This window comes from Taudactylus pleione, unplaced genomic scaffold (genome assembly GCF_031769625.1).
Source record: "Taudactylus pleione unplaced genomic scaffold, aTauple2 ptg000395l, whole genome shotgun sequence".
Taxonomy (NCBI): Eukaryota; Metazoa; Chordata; class Amphibia; order Anura; family Myobatrachidae; genus Taudactylus; species Taudactylus pleione.
Window position 1 is genome coordinate 2854022 of NW_028284796.1, and position 26449 is coordinate 2880470.

The following is a 26449-nucleotide window of genomic DNA, read 5'->3' on the forward strand; positions in this document are numbered from 1 at the left end:
CACCTCCTGGTCAGCGTATGTAGCACTATAGCCTACCAGACCATAAGTCTGGGTAGTTGATTTGTAGTGCCATTCTGCAGGTGTTTAATGCATTATATGTGACTTTATGCTAGTGCTGTCTGTCTGACTCATCCTGTCAGATATTACTGTACCTTTCCTTTATTTCTGAACCCTTACAGTACTAGTGTTAGGGTGTCTATTATACCTCACATTTATATTAATATGTGTGGTTTGTCACATACAGTGTACACTTCCTTCACTATAATGTCTGAAAGTGGGGATGATGTGTATGATTCTGCTCCAGCCCTGCTGTCCTGTAAATCATGTGAAGCAGGGTTAGGTGTGGGAGACATGGTGCTGGAGGGATTATGCGTGAGGTGTTATAATCCTCCAGTCTCCTCTGTAGTCTCAGCCACCTCGCAGGAGCCTCCTTGAGCGTCCTTTGCTCAGGCATTGACGTCCTCTATAGGGTTTCAACAGAGAGCGGTTTTTACCTCACAGGGACTGCCTCCCACAGGTTGCACCCATGCAGGTCCCCCCAGTGCCTCCTCCATGGGTGAATACACTCTCTACTACAGTGCAGAACCTCGCGGATACCTCTACTGCCCTTTAGGCTATGTTGCTGGGGGACAAACCCCTTAGACCGGCTAAAAGGCCTATGCCGTCATCTCAGTCTACACTATATGATGATGATGACGGGGAGATTTTAGATGCGGATGACTCAGAGCCCTCTCTGCGAGATGAGGAATCGGGGTCTAAGATCATTATTCCGGCTCTGATACGTGCTGTCCATTCGGCCTTAGTCATAGAGGAGAACGAACCGCCTACTCCCCGGTCCAAACATGCTCTGTTCTAGAAGATAAAGGTTACCTCTGCAGAATTTCCTTTATCTGATCAGCTAGTAGAGCACATGAAAGTGGCTTGGTAATCGCCTGGGAAGCGATACCAGCCTCAAAGACGCCTGGCTTATGCATATCCCTTTCCTGAGGAACATTGTACCAAATGGGAATCGCCTCCTGCAGTGGATTCTCATGTGACGGGCTTAATTAAAAGTGCTAATCTACCTATGCTGTCCATATCCTCCTTAATGGATACTAAGGATAGGAAGGTAGAGGTTTGTTTAAAGTCAATGTATTCTCTTTCAGAGGCAATTGCCAGGCCGGCAATGGCTATCTCCTGGGTGGCCAAGGCTATGGAGTTCTGGGCAGACTCCTTAGAGGAGTCCTTTACTTCAGATGCTTCCACAGATCAAGTGACTCTATTGGGTAATCTCTGTGATTCAGCTGCATATATTAATGAGGCTGCGTTGGATGTCAACCTCTTCCAGGATTTTGGCTGCTGCAGTGTAAGCTCGCCGTCCCTTATGGCTGCGCTATTGGAGAGCGGACGCGGACTCTAAGAAAGGATTAGAGTGTTTGCCTTATAATGGTAAGATCTTGTTTGGTCCCGTCCAGAACAAGATTGTGGATACGTTGGCAGCGGCTAAGTCTGCGCATCTCCCTTCGGCATCTACTTCTTCAGGATCTTGGACCTCGTCCTTTCGGCCCCAAGGTAAGCCTAAGGGTCAGTCCTTTCCTAGGCAGTCAGCCCTCAAAAAGACTACCAAGCCCAAGAAGCAGGCCTGGAGTTCCAGACATCCAGCGGCCAAGTCTGATGACAATTTCACAGGCTGATGGGACGGCCTTCCCCTTGGGGGATCCCAGGGTGGGAGGCCGACTTCTTCAGTTCGCTCAGTGCTGGTGTCAGACCACCACAGACACTTGGGTATAAGAAGTGGTCTCTCACGGGTACGCCCTCTCCTTCCGTAGAAGGCCTCCCCATCAGTTTTTCTACACAAGTCCTCTGTCGGACAAAGACAAGGCATTACAAATCCAGGAGGACATACAATCCTTGCTTCAAGCAGGAGTTGTCATCCCTGTCACGTTACCTCAGAGAGGAATGGGTTATTACTCCATCTCTTTCTGGTTCAGAAACAGAACGGATCCTGTCCTTTCGGCCCCAAGGTAAGCCTAAGGGTCAGTCCATTCCTAGGCAGTCAGCCCTCAAAAAGACTACCAAGCCCAAGAAGCAGGCCTGGAGTACCAGACGTCCTGCGGCCAAGTCTTATGACAATTTCACGGCCTTACGGGACGGCCCTGCCCTTGGGGGATCCCAGGGTGGGAGGCCGACTTCTTCAGTTCGCCCAGTGCTGGTGTCAGACCACCACAGACACTTGGGTATAAGAAGTGGTCTTTCACGGGTACGCCCTCTCCTTCTGTAGAAGTCCTCCCCATCAGTTTTTCTGCACAAGTCCTCTGTCGGACAAAGACAAGGCATTACAAATCCAGGAGGACATACAATCCTTGCTTTAAGCAGGAGTTGTCATCCCTATCCCGTTACCTCAGAGAGGAATGGGTTATTACTCCAATCTCTTTCTGGTTCAGAAACCGAACGGATCCTGTTGGCCTATCCTCAATCTCAAGTCCCTGAACAAATTCCTCAGGGTACCTTGGTTCAGGATGGAAACCCTACGCTCAATTATACTGGCTATGGAACCTGGGGATTTTATGGTGTCGCTGGATATTCAGGATGCATACCTGCATATTCCGATTGCTTCATTTCACCTGAGTTTTCTCCGGTTTGCTGTACAGCAGCCACATTTCCAATTTTGGGCTCTGCCCTTTGGCCTATCCACTGCACCTCGGGTGTTTACCAAGGTTATGGCTATCATGGCGGCCCATCTGCGGGGACAGGGTGTCCGACTGCTACCATATCTGGGCAACCTCCTGTTAGCAGGGTCTCCAGAAGTACTCCACCAACATCTGCAGATTACAATATCTGTTCTACAGACTCACGGGTTGTTAATCATTTGGAAGAAGTCATCACTGATTCCATCACAGATGATGCTCCATCTGGGAGCACTGTTGGATTCCGAGCAGTAGAGAATTTTTCTGACACCAGAAAACATCTCCAATTTGCTGGCGCGGGTACGCAGATGTCTCCACAGTCGCCGGGTGTCAATGCACTCAGCAATGCAAGTGCTTGGATGCATGTTGTCGACATTCGACATCGTGGAGTATACCCAGCTCCATTCCAGGCCTCTGCAGAAATTGATCCTCTCCAGGTGGAACGGGTTACCCCATCAGATAAAAGCACAGACAATGGTGCTGTCTCCGGAGGTACGTCTATTCCTATCCTGGTGGTTGAAGACAGATCACCTCACCAAAGGGCGCCCCTCTTGGATTCCGGACTGGATAATTCTGATGACGGATGCCAGTCTCAGAGGTTGGGGCGCGGTGACAGGTCCACACTCTTTTCGGGGTTGTCGGACGGCAGAGGAATCTGCCCTGCCAATCAACATATTGGAGCTTGAGGCAGTCTTCAGGGCCCTCAAGCGGCAATGACAGAGGGGTCCCACATTCTGACATGGGCGGAAGGCCATCTCGCAGCCATATCGGCATTGATCATTCTGGGAGTTCTGAATTGGGAAGCAGACTTCCTCAGCCTTCACGACGTGCATCCAGGGGAATGGTCTCTTTACCAAGAGGTGTTTCAACTCCTAGTGGACAAATGGGGCCTTCAAGAAGTGGACCTCATGGCCTCCAGACTCAATCACAAGCTGCCAAGATAAGGGTCCAAGACCAGAGATGCCGGGGCACGCCTTTTTGGTGCTCTGTCAGTAAAATTGTCCTTCCAGTTTGTGTATCTGTTTCCTCCAGTCTCCCTTCTTCCTCGAGTCTTTCGGAAGTTCATACAAGAGGGAGGAATGGTCCTGCTGGTGGCTCCAGCGTGGCCCAGATGGCATTGGTACTCAGATCTTCAGAGTTTCTCCATCGACACTCTGTTGCTGTTGTCTCAAGGTCCTTGCCTTTACCCAGACCTGGGTCGTCTGTCTTTGACGGTGTGGCTCCTGAGACTTCCCTCTTACGGTCCATAGGTTTCTCCGGCTCTGTATTCAGTATCATGCTCAGAGCACGTATACCAGCCTCTGCTCGTATATATCGCGGTTTGTGGCATACCTATTTTCAGTGGTGTCGTCCCAGGGGTTATTACATATGTACATGTTGTAATTTTATGTTTTCTATATGGGGATTTTCCTCCCTTTTTTAAGTAAATAAAATGTATTAATGCTATTTTATATTGGTCACAATTAATGTTTTTATCAAGCATATAAGAATTAAAACATTTATCTGATTTACTGAACACTTCAAGCCCTGCTGGTTTTTTTATGTACTTTATGCGTCCCCACCCTTGAAGGACTGCTTTGGAACATCCTCAATGTCTTCCTGTAGAGCCTATTGACCCTGAAGAAGAAAATGAGAGATATGGTAAGAACTTACCTTTGTTATCTCTCTTTCTTCGAAGTCCATAGGGTCCACAGGGCACCCCCCCCTACGCTCCTTGCTTCAGATGGGGTGGCTTAGGGGCGGGGTATAGGGAGAGTGGCCCGGTGCATCCTGGGAGAAAAAATTAACTGCGTGGTGCACAGATGTCCAAGCCATCACCAACACCCCAAGGTCTCCCTGAGGACCATATGGACTTCGAAGAAAGAGAGATAACAAAGTTAAGTTCTTACCATATCTCTAATTTTTTTCTAGCCATTGCGTCAGTCCAGAGGATGTTGTATTTGCATGCCCTATCATGTCGTTCCCCATTTCTTGTTTGTCGGTGCTGCATAATTGCCTGGGCTACCTCCCCAAGGTGGTATTCCGCTTTCACATAAATCAAGAGATTGTGGTACCAGCCTTCCAGTCTGCAGATTCTTCTCAGCCAGAGGCTTCCTTAGATGTGGCAAGGGCTCTCCGACTTTGTCAAAAGGACCAGAGAGATTCGCAAGTCTGTTTCTCTGTTCTTCTTACATGACGTTCATAAGAGGGGCTGGCCGGCTACTAAACAGACCTTGGCCTGCTGGCTCCACTTCACCATTTGCCATGCTTACTCCTTGGCGAACCTTCCTGTCCCGGCCGTGGTGTCGCCCCATTCCACTCGGTCAGTGGTAACTTCTTGGGCAACTCTTTGTGGAGCTTCTGTGGAACAGCTCTGTAAAGCTGCCACGTGGACCTCTGCTCATACATTCATTCGGTTTCACGCCTTTGATACTTTTGCGTCCACAGACGACGGCTTTGGGCGTTCTGTGCTCACTGCAGCTCAGGAGCAATCCCGTCCATATCGGACAGCTTTGGGACGTCCCAGTGTCATCCCTGTGCCCCTAGTGTAGGAAGAAGAAAGGAGACATATTTCTTACCTGTGAAGTCCTTTTCTTCTACTCCATGGGGGGCACAGGACGCCATCCCTGACGCACCTGACTGCCGGTGTGTTGTATGGTCTGTATGTATGCCGGACTTCCTTCTTTTTCTCCTCTACGCTGCTCCTGCCGTGAGCTTGCAAACTACACTGAGGTCCAATGGCTGGGGGTGGGGTATAGAGGAGAGGATGGGCTTGTGGGTATTTTCAATTAACTATTTGATGCCCAGACTCTCCTCTCCAGGCTATACCCAGTGTCATCCCTGTGCCCCCCTATGGAGTCGAAGAAAAAGATTTAACAGGTAAGAAACATATTGAAAACAAAGAATCTGTTTAAAAGCGCCTATGTGCTAAACAAAGTGCTGTGCATATATAAATATTATTAATAAGCTTCAAAAAATTAACATTAATAAATATCTGTGGTATTTATACCGATAAAGTGCAATTGTGGAGCAAATTCCTTAATACCAAATATAAAACAATAGTACCATCTAAGAAAGTGCGAGTGAAAATAAAATAGTACTCTTGACTAAAATGTACATATAATAATTACACAAAATTTATTTTAAAACAAGAAACGTAATATAAATAAAAAATACTGTGCAGAAGTGGATGTCCTATACACAGCAATTACATATTTGTTATTGACCAGTATATGAGAGTATGCACAAATAAATAAACACTATAAAAAAGACATATCAATCAGTATAGTTTAAAAAAGGATTCTGCGGCTTATCTGATAAAAATGGTAGTAAGTTCATGAGAGGTAAGTGGAGCAACCAACGCGTTTCATCTGTCAATCAGACTTCTTCAAGGAATGAAAAGCTCCTGTGGGGTGTCTGGTTTATAAACCCCCTTAATAGGGACAAACTAGCCTCAATTTAGAATCGATTAGGTCACTTCCGGTTTCTGTGTAATAGTTAATTCAGTGACCAAAGTTCAAAGAACCAAATAAATAAATCAATAGTAGTGTGGATGAAATAAAAAGCGATATCGCGCTATTAGTTCAATAAAAATATAAAGCCTTTTATTTCTGTAAGTCCTGAAATGAGTCCAGCGCGTTATGTTACTTCCGCCAGTCTTAAGACCTCTCCGAGCGGCACTTCTGCCCTTCTCCTCGGGTCAATCTAGGAAACGTCATCGCTGGCTGGTTCCGACATCCGCCCTTGAGGTGCGTCACTTCCGTTCATGCATTCCTCCTGGTAGCGGCCATCTTGGTCCTCGCTTAGGTACATCGCGGCCATCTTTGTCCACCCGATTCCTCCTCGTGAGGTGCTGTTATCCGCGTTTCTCCATAATATTCGTCATCATTATTCAGCGTACAGCTTCCGCCCTTAGTGTGAATGTTCTGGCTCTTAGTCGTCACGCAGCTTCCGTCAAGGGCGGAACACTTCTGCACAGTATTTTTTATTATATTACGTTTCTTGTTTTAAAATAAATTTTGTGTAATTATTATATGTACATTTTAGTCAGAGTACTATTTTATTTTCACTCGCACTTTCTTAGATGGTACTATTGTTTTATATTTGGTATTAAGGAATTTGCTCCACAATTGCACTTTGCACTTTATCGGTATAAATACCACAGATATTTATTAATATAAATTTTTTGAAGCTTATTAATAATATTTATGTATGCACAGCACTTTGTTTAGCACATAGGTGCTTTTAAACAGATTCATTGTTTTCATAAATTTAATAACAGCAGACCACCACTGTTGTATTTCTTCTGTTTGAGCTGACACCCATACTATAGGGGAGTGCGATATACAAATACTTTTTATATTTAAAAAGACATATATAACTTCAACACAACTGGTTGTTGGTACAGGTTTTAAAGAGTAGGACTTTTCCCTATTCTACTAAGTTAGGATGTTATTATCTTTTGGCGCCGTGTTCTCTCATTTCTAGGTAAGAAACATAAGTCTCCTTATTTCAGTGATCAGAAATCCACAAGCAGGGCTGCTGGCTGTAGAGTTTAAGTAGACCCTTCAAAATGACATAGATAAATTCAGCAGCACTGAAGTCTGGGTAATTTAGATTGCATTTTAAACTGCAGCAATTTTTCTGGACTACTATGGATCTTTACATCATCATGATGGATTCAGAAATGGACACTTTTTATTTTATTTTAAATGCATGTGTGTTTAAATGCTTCTGTTACTGCAAGTAAGGGACCATTAGCTTTCAAAATGTTTTAATACTGGAGGAAAATTTCACGTTTGTTTTTATAATTTGCAAGCTGATTATTCATCTTTAAAATGAAGATAACGTAATCTATTATGTTTTAGGTTCACTGCCTAATTCTTAGGGGTCGATGCAAATACAGGCGATGTGCCGCCACATATCTGTCATTTATGGTTCCTGAAACTGCTAGTTTTTCTGTGCACCTCTATGGGATGCGAGGAATTACTAGCGATATTGCTGACCGCCTTGTGCTGTCCAGAACCACACATATTATGGCCATTGCAATTAATTGAATTGCCCCCCTTAATTTTTAAGCTTTATTATGCTTTTGTGTATGCAGTGTGGATCAGAAGGCTTCAGAGCTACAAGAGTCTACCAGCTCCCAGTTCTCGGATATGAAACCCAAGTTCTCCTGGGTAGGCCTAGAAGAAGTTGTCAGAGTTCTGAAGATTTGTAGGAAGCTTCTTAATTCAGGATACCAGAACCACCTTATGGATGTTGTGTTAACAAAGATAGTGAAGATTTTTGATGCTTTACTTTACATACATGGTAAGAGGAGATTTTATTTCATATGGTGGTATGCTTGTAGCTGTTCTAAGAAAGAGTCTTAATACAGCCTACCACATTGCTAAATGGGTTTTATGAAACATTGAAATGCTTTCATTTACTTATTCTATAAAGATAAGAACTTATTGGGGTTCCTTTAGAGTTGGATGCATTTGCACACTCCAAAGTGCCTAGGAAAGGTTACACATACTGTAAAAAGCACATCTACGAGCATTTGTTCAGACAGATGATTTTCATAATGTGGCAAAACCAGAAGCATTTGCGCCAGGTATCGCAAGTGTGGATACTCAAGGCCCACAATAGGGATAACAGAGAAATGCAAATAAAATGAAAGAAAAACAAACAATATACACCAATGAGATGCAGCTTAAAATTTGCTATCCAAGTAATTGAAGTTTAAAAAGATATTCAGATGTTGAGAAGTTAGCTCTTAATGCTGGGTACACACTGGCAGATATATTGCGCAATCGATCGGCCAATATATTGGGTGCCCGCCGGGAAGTGAGTACTAGCGACATAGCTGTGAACGATGTCATTCACAGACATATATCGTCGGCTGTGCTGCACGGCCAATGGCAGATATATCTGTCCATTGGGCAGTGTGTACGGGCGATCTGCTGACCCCCCTCGTACACTTGCAGCAGAGGCCACAGGTAGGGGGGCAGGACACGCCCCCCAGCCAGTGGGACCTGCGGCCAGAGACAGATGATGGACGTGTATGTGTATGAACGACCATCATCTGCAGATATATCTGTTCAGTGTGTACCCAGCTTTACTGTTTGGTCATCTATAGATCATATTCATGAAAGTTCCGGATGATTCATGATATGAAAGTGAAACATAAGCAATTCATTGTGTAATCAGCAGGGAGATGCTTTTATATGCAGTCTCCACCGCACTTATCAAAAAAGAAACTTGAGCCTTGTATCAGTACTTTCACTTCCAAGACAAATGAAGGCACTCCATTTGAGGTGTCTGAAGCGCATAGAAATAAAGAAAACAATTTCCCATTCCAACATCGTGGGAGAGGTTCAAGAGAGTGGTTTGGTGGTTGGAGTCTGTGGCTAATCCGTAGGGTTGTGATGGTGATGGTGGTGGAAGTGTCTTAGGATAAGAAATGGGAGAGCCAAGCAGAAAAAACATACACTGAATTGCTGGTGTATTCCAGGGAAGCATTAGATCACAGAAACACAAAGGATTTGAAAAACCAGATGAGTGCACTTCAAAAGATGGGGGCAAAATCTATGGAACAGCTGGTAACACTGTCAACGTGCAGCATGTGGAAAAGAGTAAAACCCCCAAACCCTTTCCTGTTGCCAGGCCTGAAGTTGTGGGTGAAAGGGCTGCATGTGCCTGATTGCAAATAAAGGCTATTGGAAGGGATGTGTTTAGATTTCTTAATTAAAGTAAAATATGTGGGTGATTTGGAGGGTTGGGGATATATAACCAGATACTACTGGCAGAAGGAGAGCTCTTTGTGATTATTTGTTATTACATATTTATAATGTAAACCTATTATGTTTGTACTGTGTAAGTCTTTTCAAAGTATAAATTAATCAATATTTTGTACAGTCATTTCCCTCTTTAGAAAGTGTACATTTTTAATGCATGTTTTCATTTTAATAAAATGTATCAAAATTGTATTTATCTAAAAGATTATGCACTAGGGGCCAAATGTAATAGGGTGAGAGCTTAGAAAAGTGAGAGTTTCTGACACTTTTTAAACTTTGCCAATGTAATAGAGTCCAAAAACAAAGTAACAGAGAGAACTTGCATGTTTTTTTAGACTTAGAAAACTCTCACGATTTAAAATCTCATCCAGATGTTTTCCCATTTTGAAGATAAATCTCGACCAATGTGAGAGTTTACTGCTAAACTCTCACATTTTCTAAACTCTCACCCTATTACATTTGACCCATGGTCTCTTAACTGATCAATATTAAAAACGCCGGTAAAACCACAGGAACCAGTGCTTTCAAATGGTTAGAACCACATATTTTACAGGCACTGAACTTTGTCAGCCTTAATACTTTAAAATCTACTTTGTTGTGCAGCTAGTATTTGCTCTGTTTTCTTATGTTACATTTGGTATTATAAACGCCTAGTGACATTCCACAAAGCAATAACAAAGAACACGTCATTACTTATGCCACTTCTCGTAAAACAAAAGTCTGTGATTTGATTAAATAAGTATGAATGCAATATAATCATATTCTGTTCCACTTCTAGTGAAAAACAGCTTACCTGATCAAATTCTCATGGAATTATGTGGACTGATTTCATTGCCTTGGCTGCACAGTCATTCCAGTCATGTTTCATTCAAGATGGCAGCATTTGACTCTGCACTTGTGACATTAAGCCCTCTGATCTATGAGAGAGTCTGTAAGTCATCAACATTCGTTTTAAGCTCTTCACCCTTGCCAGCACTTTTTTTCCCAGTTTCCTTAAATGTTACTTAAAAGCATAGTTTACTGGTATATACAGAATATGAGAGATATACTTAACCTTGTAGTTGTAAGAAGAATAATAATTTGTTAGAATGTTTACAATGGCCGGAATTTGAAGCTGAGGATCAGGAACAGATTAAAATGTTGAATAAGAACTAGGAGATTGAGAGGCTATGTACAGTATGTACCAATATTTAACTATGAAGATAATTAAGTGAGGATTTACCTCATGGACTTTCAAAGAGCACAGGATGTCTACTTCATTGTCAGCATTAACATTGTGTACTAGAGGGGAAAACCACCAATGGACAGCTATTATTTGGGAGGAAAGGTAATAATATTTTTGTTTATTTTTTTACAGCACCTAAAATTGAGTCCCAACTTGTCTTTCTTCTGTCATTATTTCCTAAACTGATCATGCCTGACTGGAGGTCAGCCGTTTACGAGTGGTCATTGGAAAATCTCCATGAGATTGTCCGGGCCTCCTGTGTTAAAGGATTTCCTATTTTGAAACACTTTGTTAAGCGAGAAACATACAGTCCAATCCCCAAGACTTTGCTGTAAGTATACAGTAATCGTTTGTAGTACAATCATGCACTGTTGTGTACCCTTATACAACAAGTAAGAGGTTTAATTGTCATACAAATATGTATCTGTGTTTTTAAATATAGTTTAGTTTCCTGTGATTTAGTGATTTATTGTCCTATGATATGTAACAATATTTGTTTATGAACATATTTAACCATCAAGATAATTGAATCTACCATGTCCAATGTTTGTGTGTTAAGTTGGGTACACACCTATACAGTCCTTGAGTTGATAACGGGCCAACGATTATATAGGTGTGTATGCAGTACTGTTGCAAATGGCTTATAACGCCCCTGCAACGTGCAGGATCGGGAGGTCGTATATTATGGGCTGTTTAATGTTTATCGGCCCGACCACCCGATACCATAGATGCCTGTACACACCGAGCTATATCTAGCACAGTGTGTACAGGGCTTTCGGGGACTCACGGGTTCAAGCTGGGGATGTCACAGGGGATGGGGTTTTGTGCAATGTACAGAATAGGACATTTTGTTCTTTTGCCACAAAACCTTGTCTGTGCTGCAGACTGCACATTACCCACCAGGAATGCTTTTTGAGATCATATACAGCCACGAAATGCATAATCTGTATTTAAGAGGTCATGGTATTACAAAATTATTATTATTTTTTTTGCAGTTAATAGTTTTCTTATTGGTATTTTTGCAGATGGAATCATCCATTAAGTAGCCCACTTCCTGCCCTTTCCCAGCCCAAGAAGAAACTGGCATAAATATTAAATATTCATGCAGTAATGCACCTGTGTCTCCTATACTGAATGTAGCTGTAAACCCACAATCCAACCACTTTTTGTCTGGTATACATTACCTCTATCTCAGTTTATAGTCACGACCTATTTTTTTTTAAATGAAACTGATGCATTGCGAAAATGAGAAGACTGTGCAGACAATACTGTCCGGTCATTAAGTGTTTAAGAAGATGTTCACCTTTTGGATATTTTCCTTATATGGACTATATTCTCCCTGTGTAATAGACCATAATCTGTACCACATAGGGGATAACCGTGACTTCATGTATGTTAAAAAAAAATAAAAAAAAAATATGCACCATTTGTATGCAGCGTTAAAAAATAAATTGTTTTTGCATTCAGTGCATAAAATTGTAGCACTAGCCCTAGAGTAATCTGCAAGCGACATTGTCCAGTGGGAGATAGAAAGGTTCTGTAGCACTAATCGTCAATGTATATTACATTCCTAGAGGAGGTTCCACACACTTGTATCTCCTTCCTGCTAACCTTTCAGGACATAATGGTTTGTAAACAGTCTCTACATATTACAGTGTCCATTTTGTATTATACGTCTGTTTTTTCTTGTAGAGATCACTTGAATGATGACTCTGAAATGGTGAGGACAGAGTTTGCAAAATCAATTAGCAAATTAGCCTGTGGGCTTGTTATTGGATTTGAGCTGCACAATACAGCCAAGGTTCCACCAACTGAATGTGATCTGCTCTGCAGCAGCCTAAGGGTGACCTTGTTACCTCCCTCTAGACCAGGGATCGGTGCCTCTGTATTTAAGCCCTTCCTTTCTCTGCTGGGCAGAAGCATGCCAAGCTCTGTGAAAATGGGTGAGTCCTCTATCCTCATTATACCTGTGATTGAGTTATATCCCAAACATCCTCGCTCTGATGGGTATGGGCCTAGCCTGCTCTTTCAGTTTTAGAGTACAGCTACTGTTTGAAGATGTCACTGCAATATCATTAATTTCACATTGTATTTGTTTTGTAGCATTCATAGAAAACATTCCAGAGTTATTTACACACCTAAACATTGAGAAAGATGAAATGGACTTGAGAGCTATGATTGAGTCCTTGTTAAACCTGATGGAAGACCCAGACAAGGATGTCCGAGTAGCCTTCAGTGGGAACATTAGATATATCCTAGAGTCAGTGAACTGTGAAGAAGGGTGTCTCAATGAGGTACACACATTAAACGCTTACCTGAAATGCTGATTGTATCACGTTTTTGATGGGCACAATAAAAATTGGGATTTATTGAATGCACCTGCATACAAAAAACAAGATATTGTGTAGTGGGGGAGGGGGAGAAGGCCCTTTTGGAATTGTTCCTGGAAATTTTCCATACTTTCAGTGGGAAGTGTTTGGCATGGGATGTAGTCAGCATCCCGCCGTGCGGTATGCCGATGGGCGAAATTCTGTCACCGGGATCCTGGCACCAGAATCCCGATCGCTGGCATCCCGAAGGTAAGTATCGTGTGTTAGGAGGAGGGTTAGGGTCCAGGGTTGGGGGTTAGGCATTAGTGGGAGGGTTAGGATTAGGCACTAGGGGGAGAGGTTAGGTTTAGGCACTAGGGAGGGAGTGTTTGGTTTAGGGTTCGGGGAGGGAGAGGTTAGGTTAAGCAATAGAGGGGGAGGTTAGGGTTAGGTACCGGGGAGGGAGGGCAAGTGGGTTAGGGGTAAGGGTTAGTCTTACCTTATTTCCTTATGGGTGTCTGGATTCTGACTTTCAGGATGCCGCTGTTGGTAATCTGACCAGCGACATCCCGACCCTCGGGATCTCATACCCAACTCGTTTTGCATGTATACTAGTAAGTGCATTTCTAGGCTCATTTGGACCATTATAATAAGCACATTTTAAACAAGTGACACCTACTGTATAGTTTACATAGAGCCGGCTAGCAGTGATGTCCCTTCACTCTCATGAATATAGGGTGTAAATGCGGCTAAACCGAGTAGTGCTTTAGATGAACAAGTGTTGGTCTGTGATTGTCTGTAGGCCAGGCACTGAAGTCATGTTCATACTCGTTCCACTACATCTATTTTCAAAAGACCCTCAAACACACAGTAGGTCATGCAGGCCATCTATACTGAGCTAGACCTGAGGTCTGGGATGTTGGCATGCACATTGTTATATACGCAAGGCAGAAAATTACTTACAGCACAAACCTCTGGAAGCAAGGTATATACAGTCAAGTGCATAAATATTGGGACATTGACAGAATTTTCATATTTCGGCCTCTATTCACCACCACAATGGCTTTGAAATGAAACAAACAAGATGTGCTTTAACTGCAGACTTTCAGATTTAATTTGAGGGCAATTACATCCAAATCAGGTGAACGGTGTAGGAATTACAACGGTTTCTATATGTGCTTCCCACTTTTTAAGGGGCCAAAAGTAATTTGACTATCAACTCAAAAGCTATTTTATGAACTGGTGTGGGCTATTCCCTCGTTATTTCATTATCAATTAAGCAGGTAAAAGGTCTGGAGTTGATTCTAGGTGTGACATTTGCATTTGGAATCGGTTGCTGTCGACTCTCAATATGAGTTCCAAATGAGGTCACTATCAGTGAAGCAAGCCATCATTAGGCTGAAAAATCAAAACAAACCCAGCAGAGAGATAGCAAAAACATTAGGTGTGGCCAAATCAACTGTTTGGAACATTCTTAAAAAGAAAGAACGCACTGGAGAGCTCAGCAACACCAAAAGACCCGGAAGACCACGGAAAACAACTGTGGTGGATGACAGAAGAATTATTTCCCTGGTGAAGAAAAACCCCTTCACAACAGTTGGCCAAATCAAGAACACTCTCCAGGAGGTAGGTGTATATGTGTCAAAGTCAACAATCAAGAGAAGACTTCACAAGAGTGAATATAGAGGGTTCACCACAAGATGTAAACCATTGGTGAGCCTCAAAAACAGGAAGACCAGATTAGAGTTTGCCAAACAACATTTAAAAAAGCCATTATAGTTCTGGAACAACATCCTATGGACACATGAGACAAAGATCAACTTGTAGCAAAGTGATTGGAAAAGAAGAGTATGGAGAAGGAAATGAACTGCTCATGATCCAAAACATACCACCTCATCAGTGAAGCATGGTGGTGGTAGTGTCATGGCGTGGGCATGTATGGCTGCCAATGGAACTGGTTCCCTTGTATTTATTGATGATGTGACTGTTGACAAAAGCAGCAGGATGAATTCTGAAGTGTTTTGAGCAATATTATATGCTCATATTCAGTCAAATGCTTCAGAACTCATTGGACGGCGCTTCACAGTACAGATGGACAATGACCCGAAGCATACTGCAAAAGCAACCAAAGACCTTTTTATGGCTAAAAAGTGGAATGTTATGCAATGGCCAAGTCAAAGCCCTGACCTGAATCCGATTGAGCATGCATTTCACTTGATGAAGGCAAAACTGAAGGGAAAATGCCCCAAGAACAAGCAGGAACTGAAGACATTTGCAGTAGAGGCCTGGCAGAGCATCACCAGGGATGAAACCCAGCGTCTAGTGATGTCTATGCGTTCCAGACTTCAGACTGTAATTGCCTGCAAAGGATTTGCAACAAAGTATTAAAAAGTGAAAGTTATATTTAGGATTGTTTAGTTTGTCCCATTACTTTTGGCCCCTTAAAAAGTGGGAGGCACATATAGAAACCGTTGTAATTCCTACACCGTTCACCTGATTTGGATGTAATTACCCTCAAATTAAATCTGAAAGTCTGCAGTTAAATCACATCTTGTTTGTTTCATTTCAAAGCCATTGTGATGGTGAATAGAGGCCAAAATATGAAAATTCTGTCAATGTCCCAATATTTATGCACCTGACTGTACATAATCATAGACAATGGTCCTTATAGGACTTAAAGAAAAGCACTTATCTGCTCAGGAGCATGCAACCTGTTTAACAAAATTACCAAAGATATAGGTTCTTGCATTTAGTTACAAAACAAACAAACCTGCAACTGCACCTATTGCATTCATATTATAGAAAATAATGTACTGTAATTGCCTGTATGATGCAATTAATTTCACCTCACTCTCTACATTACTGGTAAGTACTTAGAGCAGCCTCCGTAAGCTTTTAGCTTCTTTGCTCTGTCTCTCCTCTCTTAGAGAACCCATATGATGTTTTCGTACTACATGTTCACCACTAATATATTTTATCTTCACATTGCAGCTGTTAGTTACTAGAATAAAGGCGGCATACACTAATGCTCAGATGGCAAGGGATAATGAGATGAAAGACACACTTATTCTTACAACAGGGGACATTGGACGGTAAGTTAAATGGACACGTTGGTTACTATGAGTTACTGAAACAAGTAGTCATGTAGACCTGTTAATGTCACAGAACATATAAAAACAGTGGGTCTAGAAGTGATGATTGGTGAAAGTAAAGATAATTGTTTGTTTGCATCAGTGTTTGTCAGACCTGTTACTCAAGGGGGAACCAATCTCTGTAACTATATAGTGCCTAGAAATGACTTGGAAAGACACAAGGATCATATTGTTTGCAGTAATTATTTTAAATTTGTCATTTCCAGTGCGGCTAAAGGAGATTTGGTGCCATTTGCACTACTACACCTATTACATTGTCTTCTGTCCAAGTCAACATCTGTAGCTGGAGCTTCGTACACAGAAATCCGATCGCTGGCAGAGGCGAAATCTATACTCTTGCAGGACTTTTTTAGCCAGTATAAAAAGCCTATATGCAAGGTGAGAGCTTTGCTTTTTCATCAAGGGAATGGCCTGTTTTGTATTTCACTTTTAAAGACAAGTCCTACTTTCATATAATTGATACTACTATCATTTTGTAATTAAAATGTTTGAGCAGCTCCGAGTAGAGTTTGATCTCCCATGTACTATTTTCTTATGATACCCACAACTCTGCTGTGCTTTGCCTGCCCAATTCCATTTACTGGTTTCCCGCATTAGACTCTCCTATGGGGTTTGAGTTTGAGGCGTCTGATCTACTCTCTAAACTCCATACTTCATTTCTCATATCTCCCAGAGGATTTCCTTCCTCTAAAGTTGAAGTGGATGTTGGGACCCTTACTGATGATGGGTGGATGCAGCTTATTGCTAGCATTTAACATGCTACCTTGTGTTACCTTCGTTACCAGCAGATACACTTTTATGTTATGCATAGCGTTAATTATTCACCACTGGGTCTCTTTAATAAGGGCTTACAGGGTACCGCTGACTGTCCCAAATGTGGTTTTACGAGGGGTGATTTTGGCACATGCTCTGGAGCTACATGTTGGTGTATGTGTTTTGGATGTCCTTTTAGAACTGTAATATAGTTATGATGTCTCCTATGGTTTTTTCTCCTTCATCCACTAGGGGACACTGGAGTTCAAAACAGTGGGGTATAGACGGTGGTAGGGTAGAGCCTGGCAACTTTAAATAATTCAGAAGTGTGACTGGCTCCTCCCCCTCTATGCCCCATCAGCCACAGTTTTTAGAATATGCCCGAGAGAGCCGGTCACACAGGGCTGAGCTCCAGCCCACACTTAGTACTTTTATCTTTATTTTCACTTTATTTTATTTTATATCTTTCACAAAGCATTGAGGACAGGCTGACAGAGTACTGCTTCTAACAAACAAACAAAAATGGCAGCTGCTCAATCAATCCAGCAGTACTAATCAGGTGCATGAAAGGGAGGGGTCACACTAAGTAGAAAAAGGAGGGGGATTTAACCCCCTATTGTACCTCAGCACACTGAATAATACTTGCAACAATATATGAAGACTATATGGTCATAGAAATTCAGAGATATTAGTTGCATGCATTTGCAAATACATGGGAGGCTGCTGGGCCACGTCACGGCTTCTCTGTTACCAGCAGTCCCTAACACTAAGGGGTTCACATCCGGGGCGCAGTGCACCCCAAAAAACGTCCAGCCCAGGACCCCCCCAGGGAATCACACGAAAATGGAAAAAGAGTGACAGTGCAGTGTTAAGTATAGCTGTGTGTGAGTAATCATTAAGTGTGGAATGAGAGATTAAAATATATGTGAAAAAATACATGAATAATAAACAAACATAAAAGGTGATGTGAAAAGCAAGTATGTGTATTAAGCGGTGATGCCCTGAGGAGGCCCAGCCAGACCAGTCCCGGGGGCCCTATGCCCAAAGGCTCACCCCAAATGTAAAATATACCAATTATAAGGCCTCATGATAAAGGCACATATATAATTTTGTCAAATGTAAGGCCTCATGATAAAGGCACATACATAAATGCATCCAAATTGAGAGCCAGCTTACCTGGGAGTCACCCCTGGGAACTCCAACTAGCACTACTAGAACCAGCATGCCCTACTAATGCTGGCTCCTTCATGCAACTCATAACAAACAAACAAAAATGGCAGCTGCTCAATCAATCCAGCAGTACTAATCAGGTGCATTAAAGGGAGGAGTCACACTAAGAAGAAAAAGGAGGGGGATTTAACCCCCTATTATACCTCAGCACACTGTTAAATCCCCCTCCTTTTTCTACTTAGTGTGGGTGACTCCCAGGTAAGCTGGCTCTCAATTTGGATGCATTTATGTATGTGCCTTTATCATGAGGCCTTACATTTGACAAAATTATATATGTGCCTTTATCATGAGGCCTTATAATTGGTATATTTTACGTTTGTGCGTAGGGCCCCCGGGACTGGTCTGGCTGGGCCTCCTCAGGGCATCACCACTTAATACACATAGTTGCTTTTCACATCACCTGTTATGTTTGTATTTTATTCATGTATTTTTTCACATATATTTTAATCTCTCATTCTACACTTAATGATTACTCACACACAGCTATACTTTACACTGCACTGTCACTCTTTTTCCATTTTCGTGTGATTCCCTGGGGGGGTCCTGGGCTGGACGCTTTCCATTATGAAGCCGCACCTGGTAATGAACTTTGGGGGATTGAAAAAAAGAGGGGGCAAAGTAGGCATCTATCCTAGCGACTATTTGGTCAGCGATCTGAAAGCATTATCCTCATCCATTGCAGATAATGTTTGAGGAGCTAGATTTAGATTGTTGGATTAAACATTGGGGGGGTGGGCAGTTTTGAGAAGGACCCCAAAGAAAAATAGAGACAGAAATAGGTGGTAGTGAAGGCAATACAGCATGACCTATTTGAAGATATAAATGTAATGGAAGGAAATCCCAGACAGGATGCCAAAGTGTATGTTGCATGTTGAATCACCCTAGTATTACTCTCTAAAGGGAGTATGCCTGATGCCCTGCAGCCTTGTCTGGTCATGGAATATATCCAAGGGGAACTATTACACCTGGCCCTGACTGGGATAAAGGTCCCAGCTCATTTCCTACTTTACTGAACAGATTGCACGTGGCATGAATTATCTTTACAAACCAGCTTCTTTTAATTAATGTTTTAATGAAAAAGAAAATTAAATCTTGCTTATTATATTAATACTGAGAAACATTACTATATATTAGAAACCTTGATCAACCATGTTTTAATGCTTTCTAACATTAACAATCCAAAGTTATAGTATTAGGATTGTGTATCTCATCAAAAGAGAGCCATGTCTTTCTTCCTTCCACTCATTTCAGTAGGACTGAAGGTTTTGAATTGAAATAAACATGAAGGAGATTAAACCATGAGGTGTTTCTCCATGTATTGCCTCCTTAATGTGTTGGAGTTGTTTACCCTTTAATATTAATGTTAATTGTGGTTTTGTCTTGTCCTATAGGATTGTTGGAGGAGTTTGTGGAGTCTTAGCTGATGCTAGACAGATTTAGTACCTCTCTGATCTGGTTCGCTCTCAATTGCTCCCTATTTCTCTGCTGTGTGTGAATTTACTGTATTGGTTCAGCTCACTCAAATGAAGACCACAAGCAACAACAATGTGGAATAATACCAGGGGATTCCCATATAATAGGCTTTTTTTAAGAAGTCACGGTAAAGTGCCTGTAGTCACAGCATAATAAAAAAAAAAACAGTGTTTAAAAAAAAACAAACAAACAAAAAAAAAAACCTCTTTGGATTAAACCAAAGTGGTTTAAACCAGCCAACCCTGAAAATACTGCTATTTAGGAATAAACATGAATCAGATGTATACATATGTGAAACCACATGCTTATTTATTAAATTTTTACAAAATGTATACTACAGAATATATCCTTAGTATAGTGTCTCTCCAATGCAGGTGAGCTTCAAACCTTTCATTGGGAGCTTGATGTATCAGATCCGATGCTGGAGCCTGGATGTTGAGTCGATGTGGTTGCGCTCATTTTAGCTCAGATGTTTTTCACGTCTAGGCAGAGTGTTGAGCTTGTGGAGTGGGGCCAACCATTGGAGTGACCACTGATAGAAGAGGGGTCTGAGACCACTGGGGCAGAAGCAGTGTGAGCGGTGTTTGCAGGCAAGCCTGCAGTGAGAAGTAGGCCCTGACAGGTGAACATGTGATAGGCCAAAGGTACACAACATGTTGGCAGTATTGCACTCCGGGGTGAATAGGAGGCAAATGAGTATAAATGGAGTGGATTAGAGAGTAGGGGAGTCCCCAATAAGCAGGTTTAATAGCTTGGTATACAGGAGCTCCAGGGATAAATGTATTGCTCAGTCAGCAGTACACCTAACAGGCGTGACGTTGTTGCGCCTTAGAAATACATTGCGCAACGATGTTCCGATTCTGCTTATGAAGCCTCGAAAGCCAGAACGTGGCGTCTTTCCCTGGAGTCTCTCATTTAATTTTCTCTTTTCCAGCTGGAGTTCTCTCAATTCAGCTTTTATCTTTTTCATTTCAGCTTTTACTTCTTGTTTCCGTTGCTCCAATGCCTCTGTATTATCATCATCGTTGGGGATTGCTTGTGTTATTTCCTCCTGCTGTTCTTGGGACCTTGCAGCCGGGCTGCTCTGTTCTCCGTTTCTCACAATACCTTCAGGGTCCTCTATATCAGTGGTAGGAATTTGTGGGGTGTCAATGACGATCGACCTTGCACAGTATGCCATTTCCATATTCTTCCAGCCTACTGAAGGGTCATAATTCCATGTATCTGGCGCACCAAACATAGTAATCTCCGTGAAGTTATTCCCTATGGTCACCACCAGTTGGTCGTCTTCTGGATATATGTGACATGGGTAGTTTCTCCGCTCTCTTTTCCCATACTGTAATTCCAGATATTTGTTTCCCATATGTTGGGTAATATATTCCTGTACCACATGTCCAACAGGGTCCATTTCAGTGTTCGCTTGGTGTGAATCCATGCCAAATATCTAAGAGCTGCTTATCTGTCCTGTGAGTCTGCAGCAAGACAGATGCCTGTACAGCGAGAAGCTCTTTAGTACAGTCCTGGAACAGACGCCATTATGACATAATCAGCTGTGCAGAGTTCTAATCCCGCCCCCTCTCTCCCCCAGCACCTAACTGACAGTTTGTCCATCTTTTATATTCATTTTTGTTATTAAGGTTTACATTTTAGTAAAAATATAAGTTTTATATTTGATCTTTTTCATATATATTTTTTTTAATCATCTTTTTATTGACTTTTCAAAGATGAATTACAGCAGATAGGAAAGGCAAAATAATGTAAAGTAGTCGGTCGTAAAGACATCAAATACATATAAAAATAGAACAGCATTGAAATACCAGATAGTATACAACTAATACATATAGCATACAGAACAATGTAAGGCTTGGGTGATCCTTGGACCAACTATAAGCCAGACCTACAAAGATGTTGCCATCCCATCACTGCAATTCTATAATAGGGGAAGGGGGAAGTGACTGGAAAAGAATAAGCGAGCATATAACATCACAGAGTATGCGTATGAAAAAGAAAAACATACATTTCAACAAGAGAGTCAACTCCAAATTTTCTGGAGCTGACTTGGTCTGAAACACAACAAGGCTATACAAAATAGGTGGAAAACAATCAAATAACATACCAGGCCATGTAAAAATGTACAGAATCCTCATGTCAGTCGCCGATACAAGTACCAAGATGTTATTTCAAATACGTTAAGGATCTTGGTTTCTGTGGAGGAATCAAGCGATTCAGTAAATTTGCCCCACTTTATTGTATGTTCAAATGTGTCTTATTCGCAAAGTGATGTGAATAGAACGCACAAGCAGCTTCTACTGATTGAAATGATATGCCTATATGGGATGTAGTCTGCATCCCAGCGTGTGGGATTCCGATGGTCCAAATACCGGCGCCGAAATACTGACAGGTCGGGATCCCGGCACCAGTATACCGACCGTCTGCATCCCGAAGGTAAGTATTGGGGTGTAAGGGGGAGGTTAGCGTTAGCCATTAGGGGGGGGGTTAGGATTAGAGTGCGGGGAGGGCGAGGTTAGGTTTAGGCACCAGGGAGGGTCAGGGTAGTGGTATGGAAAGTACTTACCTTTAGTTCCTATGGGTGTCGGGTTTCTGGCTGTCAGGATACCACTGTCAGTATTCTGATCAGCGACATCCCGACAGCTGGTATTTCATACCCAACCCGCCTATACTCTATGTGCATTTGCAGTTATACCTGCATGTGAAATGCTACGTTATAGTGTCATCGACTCTGTGACACGGTAAGGTAGTGTTTCGCACACAGATACAGCCGTACACGGAATATAAAAATGCTGCATAACATTTTAATCAGCAGAAGCTGCTTGTGCATCCTATTCACATCACTGTGCGGATAAGACGCATTTGAAGGGAAGAAGTTGCACGAAAAAACGCTTGGCACTACCGGGTCACGCCACAGCATGGCGCGACTAGAAGGGCTATTTATCATGCAATGAGGCTAGCTGTATGTGTACACATTTGTACAGGTATAAGTATTACTGAAAGCATAATATACTATATATAAATTATACAATAGTCCTTTCTTTTGGGGCTCCTCACATTGGGGCCAGTGACTGTGGTTGTTACCCTGGCTGGGCTTCTCACTGAGCCTGAGTGATAGGGAGCAGCTGTACCCCAGGGGTACTCGCTGTGACAGAAGCCATCTCTGTAATGTTGGGGTGGGACATGTAGTAGATAATGTCACACAGGTAAAGCAATGTCACAGGTATCCTCAGCTCCATGCATCACTGTAAGACACTGATAACAACATTTAAAAAAATCTATCTCTGTATCCCTGTAACAGAAAGCAGATGTGGACTATAGGTTTATTGCCAATATATAATAAAAAATGCATATATTGTAACTTGTGTGAAATTTAACCTACAGTACAGTGTCCTGGTCTCACAATTTTCTCTCACATATTGGGATATAATTTCTTATTGGTGCAATTTGCTGTAATAAGAAATCATACTGTATATTAAAAACGCACACATGCAGGAATAGAGGTTCTGAAAGGAGCCTGTCCCTGCAATGTTTAAGAAGTGAAGTGATTACTAATGTGATGGTAATCTGTAGCCCATAGGCATTTATTAGCCAAAAGTGTGTTAGATATTTGAACTGCAGACTTGTAGATAGAAGAAATGTGGAATAGGATTTAATACATTTTTTCAGTACTTTTATTTAGTTGGTAATTAAAGACATGTATGATCTATATATGTATGTATATATGTATGATCTATATATGTATGTTCATTTTGGGATGTAGTCGACATCCCACGGTCTGGAATTTCTTATCCAAAAACTACATTTTCATTTATTTTTTTATTTTGCCTTACTATGGTGTATTATGCAATTTATTATTTATCAGTCTATTTGCACAGTGTGAAAAAGATACGTCCGAAAAACTAACTTGTGTTCAATGCTGCATCACATTAGTATGACTTGTGTATTACATATGTATAGATCAGAATATGCAGAGGCCATGCAGAGTGAAAAAAACTAATAATAAGCTCATGTTATTCCTTTATAAGTAGCGTACTCAGTATATTTCTGGAGTTGAAAGAGTTTGTACAATAGAGCTCGCTCTGCAGAACAGTGAGGCTCTCCCCTGGATCTCCCATCGTTTTCAGTATCCTGGGAGTCAGTCCTCAGACTGTACTGTACTGTGCTGTGGGCTTGGATTTCTAAGTAGATTCAACTCATTGTATGTGTAATACTGATGATTACAGCATCTGTCTCCAGTGATAATAATCCTTCGAGTTGTGTGGACTCCATCCATTCCTGCAGAATACAGGATTTGTACAGGACATTGGTGGGAGCAGCCATTTTACCTCTGTACTTGACCTTTTCTGCATAGAGGAAAACTATGATATTATTAGTGTTCATTCTAGCACCCTGAACCTGTCACATCCGTGCAGTTCCTCTTTCCTGCCTGGGGTGTCACTCTCTGCTCTGGTTCTTCTAACACACACTGGTCTGTATGTCAGAATTTTTTTGCATCAGCTGAGTGTGCTAGAAGCACCAGAGCAGAGAGTTACATCCCACGCAGGAAAGAGGAACTGAGGGGTTGTGACAGGTGCAGAGTGCTAGAATGAACACTGACAATATTACTTTTAATGCTAAAATATAATAAAGTCAGAAACATGGAGTTGGGGGGAGGCGGGCTGTGTATCTGCTCTTTTTGGATCAGCTGACAGCTGGTGTAAGGTGAATGGAAACCATTACACAAGAGAGAGAGGCTACAGCTAAATTCCTGGAGGTGATGGGAGAGTGTTATCCCATCCGCAGCTTATCATGGCAAGAGGCCAGAGGAAAATGCTGGAGGGGAGATGATACAATGCCAATGATAATAGGGATGATTCAGAATTGGGAGCGAAACAAAAAAGCAGTAACTTTGCACCTGGGCAAACTATGCTGCAATGCAAAGGGTGCAAATGCTTTTCCATGTAGCCCATAAATACTGGACGGCTTCATTTTTACATTGTAATTTAGATTTGAGTTTGGGCACACCCCTCCCACCTCTAAATCTATCTGCCCATTTTAAATCTGGCCCACTTGCAGTGCAACATGTTTTTCTAAGGTGAAAAGTTGCTCCTTGTTTTGCTCCTCATCTAAATTGGGGCCGATTCAGACCCAGACGATAAGCCGTGTTCGCTCACTATGGGCGATTGCCGCCCGTCTTCGCATGCGTATGTGGCAAAATGCGCATACGTGAACCAGTCTGTGCGATGGGTAAGTGCTCGCTCGAAGCCCGCAGGCGGGCCTCTCCTTTGAGTGACTGACCGTGCCGTTTGTGGGTGGTAACAGGGGAAAGTCCAGGAGAACGGGGGAGTGGATGTGTTAACGCAGGCGTGTCCTGAGCGTCAAAACGGCGTTCTTTTGGCGTGCTTAATTAGCATGTCAGCATCATTGTCCACGACACCTGGTTGTATTTTAGCCTGCAGTGATCGCAGTGCTTGCGGCAGGGTAGAGTCTATTTTAAGGGCTGCGAGCAGCTCCGATGGTTCTCAATGTTACTGAATAATCATACACTTGCTGGAGATGACGTGTGCTAAGAAAGAAATGTGGGCGTCGTTACACCGGCGAGCCTTCACTCTGCCGTCGCTCTCTAAGACATAGAGGATGTCCTGTAGTCGGGCTGTGCGATTGCGGCATTTGCATATCCGCCCCCTGATGGCTGCGAGAGAGCGCAGCTTAGCATCCGGGTCTGAATCAGCCCCATTGTCTCCTTCCCGGCTTCAATGTCTGATTGTCAGTTTTACATTCTCTAAGAGATGATCTCTGTAATGGGGGTTTCTCTGAATTGGACGAGCGTAATTCTGTTCTTGTTTGGATGTCCTATGGCATGACTCTTTGGACAGTTTTTGCAAAATGGTCTCCTTAAATCAGGGCTTGACAAATTTTTCTAAAATCTAGGAGCCAGGATGAAAGTATAGGAGCCAGATCACCGTCCCCCCGCAAAACAATTACAGGAGTGAGTGAGGAGCACAGCTCTGTGTGTTATACAACTGTTATACACACTATACTAGTCCACAACATGGTCATAGTTGAATGGATACAGTAAAATGGAGGCCCCCTCACTGCTCTGCACAGCTCCCCTGCTCCACCACCCACCCTGCAGTAATAACGGACCACATTTCACATAAAATAATGATACGAGAAAGTACAACAAAATCCCCTCCCCTCATGGTCACACCACTATCCCTCTGAAGCTGCTCTGCAATCCCTGGCCATGCATAGATCCTATTACCGGAGAGCTCTATGCAGCCGGAGATAGGAGACAGTAGACAGCCGGGACTTACAGGAGGATCAGCGTAGACTGGGACAGACAGCTGGGATCAGAGCAGGCCAGAATGGAGAGGAGACGTCACTGCAGGCCGGGACGGACAGAGGCACAGCAGTCACCGCAGGCGACACTCAGCACATGCACTCCTGTGCATGATATGAACACCGCAATACTATAGACACGAATCTCCGCTGGAGCTGATGAGGATCTGCTTCCTCCCTCACTGCAAAATCTAGTAGCCAGGCAGCAAAAGCTGGTAGCCATGGTGACCTGGCCCTGGGATTTGTCGAGCCCTGTTGTAAATTATACTGAGCATATTTAGATATGTCTGTCTTGCTTTCTGTTGTGTCTATGAAACGTTTGTACAAGTGAAGCATTTTGTCCTCCCTGTAGTTTCTTGTGGAATCGCTGCACACTAGCCAGCAAACTCTTCTCGCCAGCACCCCAGGACGCAGCAGCGAGCTGCAGAAGCAAGAGGCAGCGCATCACAGGGAAGCCGCCCTGGACATCCTGTCTGAGATAGCCAATGTGTTCGACTTCCCTGACCTCAACCGCTTTTTAACAGTAAGCAATTACTTTCATATTTCT

At 42.6% G+C, this 26449-nt stretch overlaps 1 protein-coding gene across 2 annotated transcripts in view; it reads left to right on the forward strand.

Moving 5' to 3' along the window:
• ATR (ATR checkpoint kinase) overlaps window positions 1–26449 on the forward strand; it is a 169392-nt gene that overhangs the window by 24981 nt on the left and 117962 nt on the right. The window contains exons 7-14 of one of the 2 annotated variants that reach the window (XM_088446273.1): window positions 7750–7958; window positions 10206–10358; window positions 10785–10983; window positions 12345–12595; window positions 12756–12946; window positions 15953–16053; window positions 16320–16491; window positions 26255–26425. In XM_088446273.1, the coding sequence (XP_088302399.1) occupies window positions 7750–7958; window positions 10206–10358; window positions 10785–10983; window positions 12345–12595; window positions 12756–12946; window positions 15953–16053; window positions 16320–16491; window positions 26255–26425 (1447 nt within the window). The remainder of the gene's footprint in view (window positions 1–7749; window positions 7959–10205; window positions 10359–10784; window positions 10984–12344; window positions 12596–12755; window positions 12947–15952; window positions 16054–16319; window positions 16492–26254; window positions 26426–26449) is intronic. The other variant, XM_088446274.1, reaches the window with a different exon arrangement.